The following is a 17,584-nucleotide window of genomic DNA, read 5'->3' as shown; positions in this document are numbered from 1 at the left end:
ATATATATATATATATATATATACATACATAGATACATACATACATATATATACTTACTGTTAAATTAAATTTATATAATTATGGATTATTCATATTATTAACATGATATAATATTAAAATATCAGATTTCATAATTATTCATAAATATAATGTATTTTTGATATCTATAAAGAATATATTAAATCAAGTAAATACATTTGATGTTTGCAAAATGTAAATACATATGTGTGCATTTTTTATTATAGATAATGTTTATATAATTATATATAATAATAAAAAATAATAAAAAATCTAATGTTTATATATTTGATCTAGACATAAAAATAAACCCCTGACAAATATAGAACCCTCACATCCTAGTCAGTGTCGACAGCTGTTTACTGAGATGCAGTTGTTTCCATCTGCCTCTGATAATGAAGTGCAGGATGAATGTCCCCACACTGAGTTGAAGCCTCAGGTACAGCACTGCACTGTGGGAGCTCAGACACAGACAGCTAGGCTCCAGCGCTCTGGGTAGAAGTGTGAAACAGGCTGTCGGTCGGCTGCACCTCATGTGTGAATGAACTCATTTGAAGAAATCATACCACCCATTACTGGGAGTTCAGCTCTGGATCCTGGAAGGAACGCAGTCATTTTCAGCCCACAGTATTGTGTTTCATCTACTGATAGGAAATCTCACAGTCTGGAGCCTGTGAAGACGCCAGCTTCCCCATGATTGGCTAATATGCTTTTGGGGGAGGGAACTGGGTTTTAACAATGGATTTGGAGTCTAACAACAGTTTAGACACAATATAGATTGTCAGGGGTGTTAAATAAACTTACTAGTACAATTTATGGTTTTAAAAAGCTTAGTGAGACTGAGACTGATGCTTTCAAGATTAGAAAAGGACACAAAAGCAGTGTAAAACTATCATAAATGTTGCCCATATGACTCATGCACTATATTCCACTAAAATGTAAAGCATTATTGATTAAAAGTCATAATATCTACCCTAGCTCTCCTTCAAGAGTTCAAACGAGTTCATTAGTGAAGCAATATGTCATTAAATCACTCTATTAATTCTGATATCATCTAAATATTAACAATCTGGTTCACAACAATTGGTCTAATTGTTTTGTTCACAAAGCTAACTGATCAAATTCTCAGGTTTAACTCAATTCAGAAGCAGCACTTTAAAACAAACAATTGTCTGCAAATAATGACTTAAATTTCCAGCCATTTGTGCTATTGTAATATTTTTCTATAGTATTATTATTCACATAGTTCATAATTGTAATTCATATTTTTTTTAAACATTTTTTGTTATATTTTTTTTCATTTTTAATTTTAAGCAATTTTGCAATAATTATGTGCTTTTGCCATTTCAAATTTATTTAAAATGTATTTAAAAAATATGTCTAGTCAAAATTATGACAGTTATAATCATGAGATCGAAATTATGAGATAAAGTCAAAAGTATGACAAATTAAAATTACCACATTAAATTTGATCTTTGTCATAATTATAACATAATTATGACATATCTCATAGTTTGAACTTTTTATATTTATGACTTACTATATGACTTGCCATTTTGGCTTTTTATCTTAAAATTTAGACTTTTAAATAACATTTTTGATTTTTTTTTACTGTCATAATTACAACATTTTAATCTCATAAATTAGAATTTGATCTCATAATTTTGACTTTTTATGTCATTACTATTTATCACTTGCCATTTTGGCTTTTATCTTAAAATTGTGACTTTTAAACAACAATTTAGATTTTATGTCAAAATTACAACATTTTCATCTCATAATTTCACATTTTTAATCACATAATTTAGAATTTGATCTCATAATTTAGACTTTTTATGTCATTACTATGACTTATTAATCTCATAATTATGATTTACCAAAGCCAAAACCAAAACCAATTTCATTTTCTCATAATTTAGACTTTTTATGTCATTACTATGACTTATTAATCTCATAATTATGATTTACCAAAGCATGATTTTTTTCTTACGTGGCGGAAATGGGCTTCCATACTTATGTGATAATTAATATTATTTAATAAATATTTTAATATTATTTAATAATATTTATATTTTATATGAATAAATATGATTAAATAAATATTTGTATTTATATTTTAGTGTTCAGTTAGTAATTTTAATTAGTTGCCAAGGCAACATTTCAAATTTTTCAATTAGTTTAAGTTTTTATTTACATTAATTTGAAATATTTTATTTTATTTCAGCTTTATTACAGTTTAAAAAATTTTTTTTAAGCTTTAGTTAACAATAACAACACTGCATTTCTCACACAAAGCTATCGCATGACTCCTCAAAATCTCCTTTTGTGTTCCACAGAAGAATGAAAGTCACATGGGTTTGGAACGACATGAGGGTGAATCAAAGATAAAAGAACTATTCCTTTAAGCCTCAGGCAAAGTCTTTCCGTCAACCACAATTCAGCTCTAAAACGTTATATTCTGTTTGTCATCGAAGGCTAAACGTGTCCCCAGACGCTGCTACACTTTCTCCCTCCCTTTTGAGGTGTTATAGAGGATACCGTCCTCGTTTCCTCTCATCAACATACACCGTGCGGACGGGTCGTCAGTGGCAGGACATTGTAGCATAAGCAACTTTTGAGGATTAAATATGACATGAGGTCCATCGACCAGGCGGGGAACAACGGAAGCACAAAACAAAGTCACGTAAGGAGATCTGACAAACAGAAATATGTTTCGCAAGCCATGACAATGTCTGGACAACCTTTCCCTCTCTGCACCAACTTGAACTTAAAAAAAAAATGCAAAAAGACATAAATGCCAAATGTCTCTTTTCTCACGCTCACAATATCTGAAGGCTGTTCTTTAATTTTAAGTTTCAGTGACACACCAAACACGTAAAACCTAAGATTGAGTATAAAATGCTGTGTCGTTGAGTCATTCTCTTCAATATGTATGCCCACAGATGCTGCATTCTCTAAGGTAAGAGATGACCTTCAGTTTAAATCAGCGCTGTGTCTCTGGGCAGGATGAGAAAAGCATTGTGGGAATGTACAGTGTGTTCGCCCCCTGCTGGAAGACAATACATACTGCATTCTCTCGCCTTTGAGCAAAGAACACTATGCCAGGGAGTTCTCATGGCATCTTAACATTTAGCAATAAAAACATTTATGGATAGTTGTGTTCTAAATTCTGATTGGATAAGCTGCATTCAAAGCCATTGTAATGATGGATGTGTACATGTGACCACACATTTGCTGAATTGTACATAAATGTATGCCATAAGCATAAAAATACAGCTGACTAAGAGTCATTTATGTATGGAAGCCCTTTTCTACCACAAAAGAAAAAGTATGTCATAATTCTGACTTTTTATATCTGACTTAGTATGTCATCATTTTGACTATATATGTATAATAAATACAACTTTTTATCTCATAATTATAGTGTCTTAATTGTGTCTTTTATCTCATAATTATGACCTAGTATGTCATAATTTTGACTTCTCATAATTTTGACTTTTTAAATCTCAAAATGTACATTTTTTATCTCATAATTATGAATTCTCATAATTGTGACTTTTTAATCTCTAAATTTAGATTTTTAATATCATATTTTAAACTTTTATATTATAATTATAATTTTTATTTCATAATTTCAATTTTTTTATCTCATAATTATGACCGTCAATTTTGACGAATTTATCCCTTCATTTTGACTTTTTAATCTAATAATTTCATTTTTTTAAATATTTTTTATTGTAATTTCAACTTCTATCTCATAACTATGACTGTAATATTTTGACTTTTTAATCTAATCATTTAGATTTTTTATCTCATAATTTCAACTTCTATCACATAATTATGACTGTCATAATTTTGACTTTTTATCTCATAATTATGATTTAGTATGTAATTTTGTATTTTTAAACTCATAATTTAGATTTTTTTATTTCATAATTGTAACTTTTTATCTCATTATTTTTACTTTGACTATATCAGTTTTGACTTTGTCTCTATTCATTTTAATCTCATATTTAAAATTTTCCAAAGCGTGATTTTTTTTATGGCAGAAATGGGCTTCCATATTTATGTGATAATTATTTTTATTTATTAAATATTAGTGTCTTTTATCTTTCTACATTTGTTCATATACATAACACATACCTGTGTTGCTCCAAATAAAGCTTTAACCTCAATGGGGTGGCTTATACTTTGGCCAGAGCTTGTTGAAACATCATACTCTTTTTCTGTACTCTGACTGGTCTGTCCTAGCTGTCCGTAATTTGCTCTGCCCCATGTAAAGACCCGCCCACTCTCTGTGAATAGATAATATATTGTTAACCGTATCGCCAGAAAAAAAGCTTTAAGAAAGATTTGTGTGAGAAAGTGTGTAGTATGACTCACCAGTTTTTGCGACAAGATGCGTCCAGCCGCTGTGAACGTCAGTCACTCTCTCGCCCTGCAGCAGAGATCGATCCAGAGCCACAGGAAGTGGCAAGAAGAGGCTCTCGCTGACCAGCTGACCATGTTTATTGCTTCCCCAGAGGAACACGTCACCTTTGACTGTAGAAATATGGGATTTTGTCTCTATCCCTACCAATCAGAGGTAGAGGACAAAATCAGTGTCATTTGAAAGTTCTCTCACCTGTCAAACAAATGCAGTGGGTGGAGCCTGCAACTACCTTCTGTGGGGTCACGTGATCAAACCCTGCAGATGAGAAAGTCAGCACAAGTGCTAGAAATAATTATAAATTAAACTTATAATTTAACAGACATTAATGAGGTACACTAATAAAAAGTACTTATTTTTTATAAGATGTCATGATGTATCCCAATGTGAGGCTGATTCAGCTTTAAGCACAACTCTGTGACTTATTTAATATGTTGAAGTTTTTTTAATATTTAAAACAAATATACATGTTTAAGGATAATGACATTTAAATGATAATAATTATGATCTTTAAATTTCAAAATAATATCAAATATAAAATTATTTTAATATACTTGATATAAAACCTAGATTTATTTTTAATATTTAAAACAAATATAAACACATTAAGACAAATAATTAAACATGATATAAACATTTTTATATCTGATATATTTATTCATATGCAATTGTAATATTAAAATAAAAGGAATATTAATATATATATATATATATATATATATTTAATATATAATAAGAATATTGAATACACAATGGAATATTTTTTATGTTTGATGTTTTCAATATTTGAACAAATAATAATATTAAAATGTATTTAATATATCATTATAATAATTAATAAAAATAATTAAGGAGGATATATAGAATAATTAATATATAAATATTAAATTATAAAATTATTATTTCTTATATGCGATTAAAAAAATCTATATTTATTATCAATATTCAAAACAAATATACATACATACATATATAAAGACAGATAGATAGATAGATAGATCATTAAATATTGTGATATTGAAATTATAATTATTTTAATCTGTATGTAATATATCATTATAATAATTAATAAAAATAATTAAGGAGGATATTATAATAGAATAATATATAAATATTAAATTATAAAATTATTATTTCTTATATGCGATTAAAAAAATCTATATTTATTATCAATATTCAAAACAAATATACATACATACATATATAAAGACAGATAGATAGATAGATAGATCATTAAATATTGTGATATTGAAATTATAATTATTTTAATCATTAAATTACAAAATTATTAAAATAAAAGTTCTTACATGTGATATAAAAATCTATATTTACTTTCAATATTTCATAAAGATAATAATAATTTGAAAAATATAATGTTAATCATAAAATGTAACCTAAAACACGTTATATATTTGATATTTATTTTACATATTTATATGTAATACCTGTACTTGCTAATGCGTGTCTGAGCCCTGCAGCCACACTAGTTACCGGCTCATTCAGGGTCTGCAAACAGAACAAAACATGATATTATTACAAACCTCACACTTACACACTTATCATGCAAGAGTCTCATTATATTCTCAGCTCTCACCTTCACGTGTAAAGGTTCTGCTGAGTGTGTTATTCCTGGCGAGACGCCCAGCTGTCCAAATGCATTGGAGCCGCACACCAAGACCTGACCGTCACCTGAAAGACACAGATCAGATATCAGTTATTCAGCACTCAATTAAACCAGAGGAAGTCTCCATAGGCAGATCTAAGAGCACTTGATCTAATCAAACTCTAAACAAAACCACTCAAAAATAACTGATGTCTGCAACACCCAAGCCTTTTAGTTTTCTACCCAGGCTCTCAATAATGAAGCCTGTTTCCGCCACTGAATAAAAAAATAAAAAAGATAATTGCGACTTTTTTTTCTCGCAATTGCGAATTTACATCTCGCAAATCTGACTTTGTTTCTCAGAATTGTGAGATACAAACACAATTGCGAGTTATAAAGTCAGAATTGAGAGACATAAACTCACAATTCTGACTTTTGTTCTCGCAATTGCGAGTTTGTATCTCGCAATCTTGACTTTTTTCTCTCGGAATTGTGAGATACAAACTCGCAATTGCGATTTATAAAGTCCAGTTCTGAGGAGAAAAAAAGACTGATATGTTGTCAGAATTGCAAGTTTATAATTCACAATTCTGACTACTTAAGTCGCAATTGCGAGTTTATATCATATAATTCTGACTTCATTTCTCAAAATTGTGAGTTTATATCTCAATTCTGAGGGGAAAAAAAGTCAGAATTGCTAGATGCAAAGTCGAAATTGCGAGTTATAAAGTCAGAAATGGGAGATATAAAGTCAGATTTGCGGGATATAAAGTCAGATTTGCGGGATATAAACTCGCAATTACGAGAAACAAAGTCAGAATTTCGAGATATAAACTCAGACATAAACTCACAATTCTGACTTTTGTTCTCGCAATTGCGAGTTTGTATCTCGCAATCTTGACTTTTTTCTCTCGGAATTGTGAGATACAAACTCGCAATTGCGATTTATAAAGTCCAGTTCTGAGGAGAAAAAAAAGACTGATATGTTGTCAGAATTGCAAGTTTATAATTCACAGTTCTGACTACTTAAGTCGCAATTGCGAGTTTATATCATATAATTCTGACTTCATTTCTCAAAATTGTGAGTTTAGCCTATATCTCAATTCTGAGGGGAAAAAAAGTCAGAATTGCTAGATGCAAAGTCAGAATTGCTAGTTATAAAGTCAGAAATGGGAGATATAAAGTCAGAAATGGGAGATATAAAGTCAGATTTGCGGGATATAAACTCGCAATTACGAGAAACAAAGTCAGAATTTCGAGATATAAACTCACAATTCTGACTTTTTTTCTCTCGCAATTGCGAGTTTAATTGTGAGTTTATTGCGAGTTATAAAGTCCAGTTCTGAGGAGAAAAAAAGATTCTGTCATAATTGCGAGTTTATCATTCACAATTCTGACTTAATAACTCACAATTGCGAATTTATATCATACAATTCTGATTTCATTTCTCAAAAATGTGATATCTCACAATTCTGAGAAAAAAAGTCAGAATTGCGAGTTGTAAAGTCGAAATTACGAGAAAAAAGTCAGAATTGTGAGATAAAAAGTCGCAATTACCTTTTTTTATTTTTTATTCAGTGGCGGAAACGGGCTTCCATACAATAATCTGCCACACAGAGTCCAGAATATGTATTTGATGACCGTCACTCACCAGTCAGAATAACGGAGAAGTCCCAACCACAGGACACCTGCTGAACTCTTGAGCACCCAGTCAAAGGGCAGGGCTGAAAGGTTATGACCTCTGACGTGTGACTGAGCCCTAATTGACCTTTGTGGTTCTGTCCACACATCAGCAGCTCACCTGATTCTGGGTGGAGGAATGTTTTTGTAATACTTAACTTGACCGCTAGAGAGCGACATTGTTTCACAAATAAAAGGTCAGCAATTCCAGAAACAGTTTCAGGATTATTTCACAAATCCTTTCAGAGTGTTTACATTAATATCTATTATTTCCACAGTGTTATAGGCGATATTACCCGTGATGACAGCGGAATGTCCGCCTCCTCCGGCCATACAGCGGGTCTGCTCCGCCTGCAGGCCGCCGTCTGCTCGCCGCGGCTCGGCTTGATCTTCACTGTGTCCCTGTCCGAGCTGCCCGTAACTGTTGGCTCCCTGTGAAGCGAAATCACCATTTATGGTTTAGTAAGCTTTGTTTTGTGAAATTATTTCAGATTGCTCATATTCATTTATATTTTGACAAATGTGAATTTCACGTATTCTCGTGGATTGAAAGATTGTAGACCGGTATCACTGCAAGTGTGTAAGTTTTGCACAATGAAAAGTTAAAAAAAAAACTTACCCACGTGTACAGTACACATTTTAACAGCTGCGTTCCTTCCATCAGATTTAGGCGCAAATTGATGACATCGCCATGAACTCATGTAAACGCCACTAGTTTCCTAGATTTAAGAAACATTGGGTAGAATGGCGATGCAATCCCAAAGTGGGCGGGGCCACTTTTTTTAGCCATTGTTTTAAATACAAGTCACAAATTCTATGAAAATATTCAATAATAATATTAAAACCTATTATAATATCTTATTATAATATTAAATATATCATTTTAAGTCTGACCTTTATTTTCAATATTTAAAACAAATTATAATATTAATATGCATTTATTATATAATTAGAATTTGATATAAAATCAAGAATTTCAATAATTTCATTTTGTTTCAATATTTAACACAAAGTGGGCGGGGCCACTTTTTTTAGCCATTGTTTTAAATACAAGTCACAAATTCTATGAAAATATTCAATAATAATATTAAAACCTATTATAATATCTTATTATAATATTAAATATATAATTTTAAGTCTGACCTTTATTTTCAATATTTAAAACAAATTATAATATTAATATGCATTGATTATATAATTAGAATTTGATATAAAATCAATAATTTCAATAATTTCATTTTGTTTCAATATTTAACAATGTTATATGCATATACCTATTAAGACTAATAACTAAATATTAACATTTGAATTATAATAATTGTAGTAATTAAATTAGAAAATTATAATATTAGTTATATCTGAGAAATTTATTTTCAGTATTAATATACATATATATGTACTAAAACAAATAATTAAATAGTATGATATATAAATTATAATAATTAAAGATGAAAGTATATTATTTTTTATATTTGATATAAAAACTATTTTTACACATAAATGCATATTAACAAAAAATAATGAAATCTTAATACTAAAATTACAATATTAAATTATAAAACATAATATAACATGTAATTTAAAATGGAATTTTAATTCTAAAACAAAATGTATGATTTGATATTTATTTCATATTTTCATATGTAAAAATACAAATCACAAACAAGTAGGCCTATCAGAAAGGACGATAGTATTCAAAGAAAAGGAAATTAAGTACAAAAATATAACAGTTGTTCGTTTTTGACTTAGTCACGTGGTGTCTGTTTCTTTTCTCAGCGCAGGTCAGCATAAACCAATCACAGGCGTCTGAGATCACAGGAGATTAAAACGTTTATAGATACTACTACTACTACTCGAGCCGCTTTCCATTTATTTCTCAGGTAAATATACTTGTATACATAGAGTTATAGGATTAAAACATTTTACTTTCATACACATATGTGTCCTATATGACAAATAATGTCTTGAGATTTGAATAAGACTATTTCGCCATTTGAGCCGACAAGCGCCCCTCAAGAGCACGATTGTTTGTACATTAGAACATGAAATGTAAAGAAGAAAATAAGAAACTGTACACTTACACCATATGGCATTTACAGTAGAAAAACAAATATTTATTTTATTATAAGCATATGAACTCTTTAATAATGTCTAGCAATAAATTTCTCTACAACCTAAACCTGAACTGATAGGCATACTTCGTTCAGAGTTTCTAACGAATTACTTATAGAGACGCTAAGCATTCATTTGTAACTTGTAAAAATATTATTCCATGTCCAATGCAATATTTACATGCATTTGAATAAATACAGATTATTCCAGGTCCTACTCCATGTAGACATCCATTTTAAATAAAGAAACAATAACACATAGCATACACAATGTTTCATAGACTCACGAAGATACTGTTTATATACTAAAATATCTATAAGACAGTATCTCTGAATAGATAAACATAAGGTGCCAATTTGAAATGACATAAATGCAAACTGAAACCATCAATATATTAGCAGACATCAATTTTGCACAAGACTAACGGTCGGTCACATGTGTAGCCTTAATTTAACCTAAACCATTGTGGTCACCTTGCATAAATACCACCTTGTCAAGTAGAAATCTCACATAGAATACAAGAACTCCACTTGCAAGCATTTAGCACAGCTTTTGTTGATCCACATATTTAATCAAACAAGAGCCAAACTAATTATATAAACAGACACAAGGATTTGACTTAGTTTGGTGGGTTTTCATGCCATACATGATTTGGAGAGTGAAGTACTGTGACAAAACAGATGAACTGGTACATGAAGTAATGGACGATTTGCTGGGAAATGTTTAGTTTTTCAGACTCCTAACTGTTTGTTTAGCCTGCTTAGTGCATCTGCAATGATGTCCAGCTCATGTCTTAGTTCTTCCACCACGTTGTTGATGCTGGTCGTGTCCTTCAGAACATCTACGCTCTGTGTGTACGGGTTGTAGCGCACTGAGAATGGCCTCTTGATGGTCTTTGCAAACTCCCTAAAAATAAATTCAATTTTAAATGCAAATTATAGTGCTAAGTACTCAGATGATATATGCAGTAAATACTTTTTAGCAATTTTATTATCATTTAATTCACTTTAAGAATACAGTTTCATTTTCTATTACCTCATTTTGACCTTTGCTTCCTCGAAGGTGTCCGAAACAAAGTAGACATCCTGAAAGGTGGTGATGATGCACTCCTGTTTGCATGTCACATTGGGGTCAAAGGGCAAGATCCTGGCATTTCCTGAGAGTGCATGCTGGACGAAAAGGAACGATCATCTCTATTTATAAGGTGCAAAACATGCATTATGCATCATGTAGAGAAAGCTTTTGTGGTTCATTACCTTCAGCTCGCTGATGGAGGACAGCAGACCGGCTCCATAAGCTCTCAGTCTCCCTTCTTGCTTACAGAGGCCAAACTCCACAGTGAAGAAATAACACTGAAACATAGAATGGAATTGTTAATAAATATGTATTTGTAGTATATTTACATAAAAACACTCAAATCTGAAGGCCTGTCATTACTTACAGTGGCGAGTTTCTGTATAGAGTCTTCCGATGCTCCCAGTGACGCGAGACCGATCTCCTGACTGAACTGAGCAAAACTGGGCTCGGCCAAAAGAGGGACATGTCCAAGCAGCTCGTGACATGTGTCTCTGAAACAGACAGACACGTTCACATGATCACTTGCTCAGAGTAACAATTCCTGTATCAGTACAGTTCTCTAATTATAGCAAACAAAGATAAAGTCTGTTGCATATCTACTATAAAAATCTTTTTTTTTTCAGTGAAATAAACATAATTTATAAAAAATATGTATATTTTGTATATTTTTAATATATAAAGATATACAAAAATGTGTATATAAAGACAGATATATGAAATATAAATGTTAAATATAAAAAAATTGTTTTATATACATAAACATAAATTACAAATGTATATACGTATACTGTATATACACACACACACACACATACATAAACTGTAAACACATTTAATATAAAACAGAAAAACATGTATTTTATATAGTGTGTATATATAAATGTATATATATATATATTTTTTTATTTGATATAAATTTGATATCTAATATCCTTTTTTGTAAATATATTCGAGTGACAGTCATACCATAGTTATGTTTGCTAACATTTGATTGTTTGTGTACTCACGGCTCGGGTGTGTAGAGGGGGTCTGAGCTGTGTCGCACATACTGAGTGCAGTGAAAAACACGGAAGGCCAGACCTGCCAGGAAGTCTCGTGGGGAGAGATACCCAGCCACAGGCCTGATGGTGAAGCCGGTGCGCTCTGAAGCAGTTCATAAAGCAATGTTATAGAGAAAAGAGTCTATAAACCCTGAACAAACCAACAATTAAAGAACTGACGTCCCTTTCTCTCACCTTTGAGGAAGCGCGAGACGTCCTCCAGCTGCGGGATGTTGTCCTCGCGGACGTCACAGTGTTTGATGAGCAAGGGCAGGTTCTTGAGGTACTCGCGGATATAAATGTTAAATATAAAAAAATTGTTTTATATACATAAACATAAATTACAAAAATAAATTATATATGAAGCACCAAACAGGAAATAATTATATAAAAGCTGAATATATAAATGTAAATTGTGAATATATAGAAGTAAATCTGAATATATTTATAAATCAGAATATATAAACATAAATCAGAATATATAGTTATAATTCTGAACATATAGAAGTTAATCAGAATATATATTTAAAAATCTGAATATAAACAGGAAATAATTATATAAAAGCTGAATATATAAATGTAAATTGTGAATATATAGAAGTAAATCTGAATATATTTATAAATCAGAATATATAAACATAAATCAGAATATATAGTTATAATTCTGAACATATAAATGTAAATCAGAATATATATTTAAAAATCTGAATATATAAATGTAAATCAGAATATATATTTAAAAATCTGAATATATAAATGTAAATCAGAATATATATTTAAAAATCTGAATATATAAATGTAAATCAGAATATATAGTTAGAAATCTGACTATATAAATGTAAATCTGAATATTTAGTTATAAGTCTAAATTTATATAGATACAAATTGTGATATAAAAGTGTAAATCACGAATATATAGAAGTAAATCTGAATATATAGCTTTAAGTACTTATAATTCTGAATATATACATGAAAGTTCCAATAGCCTATAGATAAAAAACTGAATAAATAAATGCAAAATATTGTGAATTTGTTTTATGTATAAAAATACAAAATAGAACAAATATGTATATAATGTGTAATAATATACAAATGTGTATATTATTTTTAATAATATATTATATATATATATCCTTGCTACGTTTCTGGACTTGGGAACATTTCAGTTGCGTTGCTGTCTATGCAGGGTCAGACAGCTCTCAGATTCCATCAAAAATATCTTAATTTGTGTTCCGAAGATGAACGAAGGTCTTACTGGTTTGAAACGACATGAGGGTGAGTAATTAATGACAGAATTTTCATTTTTGGGTGAACTAACCCTTTAATATAAAATAGGAAAAAAATACATTTTATAAAGTGTGTGTATATATTTAATTTAGATATGATTTTATATATAATACACTTTTCTTTTCTTTTTTTGTAAATTTATTAGAGTGACAGTCATTCCATCATTTATAGGCCCTGCATGTATTCATATCATAAGTTTGCAAATATTTGATTGTTTCTGTACTCACGGCTCAGGTGTGTAGAGCGGGTCTGAGCTGTGTCGGACATACTGAGTGCAGTGAAACACACGGAAGGCCAGACCTGCCAGGAAGTCTCGTGGGGAGAGATACCCAGCCACAGGCCTGATGGTGAAGCCGGTGCGCTCTGAAGCAGTTCATAAAGCAATGTTATAGAGAAAAGAGTCTATAAACCCTGAACAAACCAACAATTAAAGAACTGACGTCCCTTTCTCTCACCTTTGAGGAAGCGCGAGACGTCCTCCAGCTGCGGGATGTTGTCCTCGCGGACGTCACAGTGTTTGATGAGCAAGGGCAGGTTCTTGAGGTACTCGCGGCAGGCGTGTGTGGGGTAGAGTTTATTCAGCTCCCTGAACACCACTCCCCATGTTTTCACCTCCTCCTCTGTGAACTCTATACGGGGAATGGGGTCTCCACTGATGGAAGGGCCAACTTTTAATTAGACTTATATTAAATGTGTGTTACTCTTATGTTAAAGTATATTTTAAAACTCACTGTTTGTAGCTCATAGCCAAGTCTGCAAAATACTTCCTCCTTTTGCGATAGACGTTGTCCTTGAATCCCTGTCGTAACACAATCATAACAGTGAGCAACATGATGACATCACACTGATGCGGTAATCGAGATGAAACGTTGCCACTTACTGGATGATCCGCATCCAGGTCTGATCCGTACATCAGCACGCGGTTCGCACATTTATCCAGATCTGAAATCTTCTTCGGGAACCACGGGACATTCTCCATCTCTGGAAAAAAAAACAAGTCAAATATTGAGTATTTGTATAGTAGTTTAAAAACGTCACATCTGTCTGATATTGTCACGCATTCCTGTACCGCTTTCTTCAGGCAGGCGGTTGTCAGGCGCGTCCATCTCGAGCACGTTCACGTGTTTTCTCAGCAGCTGAAGGATCTCGTGCAGCTGCTCGCGGTTGCTGTCGCAGTCTACAAAGATCTCGAACTCTGAGTTGCGCCTTTTGGATTTTCTGGACTCAATGTGCACCAGGTTGATGTGGTTTTCCTGTTGATTTATATATGATGGTTAATGTTATCCTTTTTAAATCAAGTAAAGGAATATTTAAACATGCAAGAAAATCGGTCTTGCAACCCTTCACCTGGAAAAGTTTTAGTGCCTTGACAAGCCCACCGACTTCATTCTTCAAGGAGAACACAACAGCAGCCCGGCCTCTCTCTGTAGACGCGGTTTTGTTGTCTTTATTCTCCTCGATCTTTGGAAAAGCAGATTTGTTCATCTGTAAAACACAGGCACAAAACATAAATAAATGTCAGATGAGGTCAGGCAGAATTAGGTAATCAAAGGTCATTTGTAAAGCTGAAAATTATATAGGATTTTCCCCCCCTTCATTTATTGTTTTACATGATTTATGTGTAGCATCAACATCTTCAGCTCACTTTAAATCCAACCCTAAGTCATGTGCTCATGACTTGTCAATCAGATCATATGGATTAAAGTGTGTGGTAAACAACACTTAATCCCTTTTAAGGCCACACTTACAACTTTATTTGTATTCGTCTAAAGGTTTTGAACTTTCCTGTTAAGAGTGCAAAACTTTCGGATCATGTTATAAAACAACATTAAAAAAAGAAATAATAAATAATAAGTTATAATATAACTTATAATAAGTAGTTTTTATAAAAATAAAAAATAAATAAATAAATATAAGTTTTTGTGAATTTATTACAGTGATAGCCATACTATCATAATTTATAGGCATTCTGTCATTTCTGCTCATTTTTATAAGTTTCAACTCTATTAGATTTAGAAGTGAAATTCAAAGTGGTCAAAAAGTGCAATTAACTTCACTGCAGGATGCCACTTTGATTAGACTGTTTTGAGACAGCAATTAAACTCCGATTTTAATTGTAGTCATTTTTACAGTTTGTAGTTTTATACATTAAAAAAAAAAAAAATACTAAATATTGGTCACTGAGGGGTTCGTTTTTAAATAATCCTAAACTACAACAAACTCCAGTTGCGAACAGGTCATCCGATTAAAGGTGCTGGTTCCTGCGTCAGTTCAGCACCGTGGACAGCGACAGTCATCATGACCTGCTTAACATAAGTACCAGCAGAGGGACGCTCCGCGAGCCCTGCCCCAAGGTTGCAGACGTGGGATTAAGTCCAAGAAGTCACACCGATAATTATGATTAGTGATATAAGAAATATACAATGTATATGAAGTACATACATCCATACGCATTTAAAAAATGTTTACATATTTTTACATGTTTACATATTTAATGTAAATATTTAAATAATTTATTTAATTTATATATTTAAATAATGTAAATGTTTACATATTTTAAATTATATGTTATGTTGTTTTACATATTTAATTACATTTATTGCTTTTGCATTTCTGAAAATCTACACTGTAAAAAATGACCGTGAATTTAATGGTAAAAGACTGTAAAAATGCTACAGTAAAAACCTGTTAAATGGTTAATGGTAAATTCCCCTACTATATACGGTGAAAAACTGTATTGGACATTACATGTATTGGACATTAATTTTACAGTAGTATACCGTTTTTGGAAGTGAAAAAGACCGTATAATTTACAGTGAATAACCGTAAATTGACATTCCCAGAATTCCCTGCGTTACATTTCAAATTTGATGTTTTTTTGTTGAAATAACTATGTTTCTTTTTAGTTTTTTCTTATCAGTTTTGTATATTAGGGTTGTGTGTTACACCTAATGTTGTTAAATGAATGTTTATTGCATTATTTCAGTTTCACGTGTGTTACCATGATGGTGTTTGGTGTTTGTGTGAATGACACTGTGCACCTTCAATATATGTTATTATTTAAAAGCTGCTTGTGATAGGCTTTGGTTCATCGTGTGACTTTCTCATCACCACCTGCATTTGGTGGTTATCAGTGTATTACAAAAGTACAAAACAGATTTCAGTACTTCAATAGGTTGGTATATTAACATTATATCAGTTAATGAAAATACGGTATTTAACTGTAAATTTAAGTTAAAACCGTAAAACCTAAAACGTTGCTACCGTATTTTTTACGGTAAAATTCCGGGAACCACAGCTGCTGGTTTCTTACCGTAAATTTTACGGAATTTTTTTTACAGTGTACCGAGCACGACAGAATGACCATCACTCCTTTAATGGCAACAGAGATCAAACAAAAATGCCAAAAGGTGTCTAGAAAATCTTTAATATTAAATAAATAACTAGCATCAAATAGTATTAAATAAATAAGTAATAAATAAATAAATAATATTTAATGTATAAATAATATTTGCATTTTATATTGAGTCATATAAGAATTAATCATTTAATTGAATTTAATTTCTATGAGAGAATGACAATCAGCTCCTTTACTAGAAATTCAAACAAAAATGCCAAAAGATCTTTAATAATCTTTAAACAAATAATTAGCATGAAATAGTATTAAATAAATAAATAATAAATTCATTTATTATAATAAAATGAATAATCTAATTTCATACATTAAACGTGCATTGCTTTTTATTTAATATTAAGCTATATAATAATTATTCATTAAAAATGCAATTTAATTTATAAACTACAAATGAGCTTTAATTGACCCTCAAACTAAGCTTGTCGTCTACTGACCATGTTTCTTTTATCGCGCATGTGGGAGAGTAATCGTCTCTGTCCTTGTCTTCCCGACAGCAGGATTCCCGACAGCATTAGTGAGTTGACCGTGGCAGGGTTCAGAGTACTGTGATTCACCGTCTCAGTTTAACAAAGATGGGCCAGTGTCTGTCGTCTTAAAACAATCTCATTTGGACAGCGAGGAAGCCTATTATTAGCACCCTCTTGTTTTAATCTAACACTGGGATTAGGCTGCAATTAATCACTCTTCCACGCACATCTCTGTTAAGTGTATTTAATTTGATGCATCTTTAGATTTGGTGCGAGGAGGATTGGAACATCTTATTGCTAACGGTGTCAAGCATGGATGTGTGAATGGAGAGCTTTTGTGCACTTGAATAGCAGTGCACCATGGCATCTGTCAACTTCAGTTTCCTCCACATTTGACATTTTAGAAATCTATGCTTCCTGGAAATCTACATTTGGCATTATAAACCTTAACTTTT

General features: G+C 31.4%; 2 protein-coding genes across 4 annotated transcripts in view; both read right to left on the bottom strand.

The window, feature by feature from the left end:
• Positions 1-8,427, bottom strand: part of LOC107720786 (secretion-regulating guanine nucleotide exchange factor-like) — a 23,240-nt gene extending 14,813 nt beyond the window's left edge. The window contains 8 exon segments of the mRNA XM_016528613.1: positions 4,163-4,314; positions 4,403-4,561; positions 4,644-4,733; positions 5,852-5,954; positions 6,043-6,137; positions 7,703-7,858; positions 8,028-8,163; positions 8,351-8,427. Coding sequence (XP_016384099.1) covers positions 4,163-4,314; positions 4,403-4,561; positions 4,644-4,733; positions 5,852-5,954; positions 6,043-6,137; positions 7,703-7,858; positions 8,028-8,163; positions 8,351-8,392 — 933 coding nt within the window. The 5' untranslated portion in view covers positions 8,393-8,427.
• Positions 8,428-9,488: 1,061 nt separating this feature from the next.
• Positions 9,489-17,584, bottom strand: part of tph1a (tryptophan hydroxylase 1 (tryptophan 5-monooxygenase) a) — an 8,593-nt gene continuing 497 nt past the window's right edge. Inside the window, exons 1-11 of one of the 3 annotated variants that reach the window (XM_016528612.1) lie at positions 17,097-17,195; positions 14,595-14,732; positions 14,317-14,500; positions 14,128-14,228; positions 13,979-14,046; positions 13,703-13,899; positions 13,475-13,610; positions 11,285-11,411; positions 11,100-11,195; positions 10,879-11,012; positions 9,489-10,749 (exon numbers count right to left, since the gene is read on the bottom strand). In XM_016528612.1, the coding sequence (XP_016384098.1) occupies positions 10,575-10,749; positions 10,879-11,012; positions 11,100-11,195; positions 11,285-11,411; positions 13,475-13,610; positions 13,703-13,899; positions 13,979-14,046; positions 14,128-14,228; positions 14,317-14,500; positions 14,595-14,732; positions 17,097-17,174 (1,434 nt within the window). In that variant the 5' untranslated portion in view covers positions 17,175-17,195 and the 3' untranslated portion in view covers positions 9,489-10,574. Of the gene's footprint in view, positions 10,750-10,878; positions 11,013-11,099; positions 11,196-11,284; positions 11,412-13,474; positions 13,611-13,702; positions 13,900-13,978; positions 14,047-14,127; positions 14,229-14,316; positions 14,501-14,594; positions 14,733-17,096; positions 17,196-17,584 lie in introns of those variants that run through there. The other 2 variants (XM_016528610.1, XM_016528611.1) reach the window with 2 other exon arrangements.

The sequence above is a fragment of the Sinocyclocheilus rhinocerous genome, unplaced genomic scaffold (genome assembly GCF_001515625.1).
Source record: "Sinocyclocheilus rhinocerous isolate Xijiao unplaced genomic scaffold, SAMN03320098_v1.1 scaffold1022, whole genome shotgun sequence".
Taxonomy (NCBI): domain Eukaryota; kingdom Metazoa; phylum Chordata; class Actinopteri; order Cypriniformes; family Cyprinidae; genus Sinocyclocheilus; species Sinocyclocheilus rhinocerous.
This window is presented reverse-complemented; position numbering and strand designations above follow the sequence as displayed.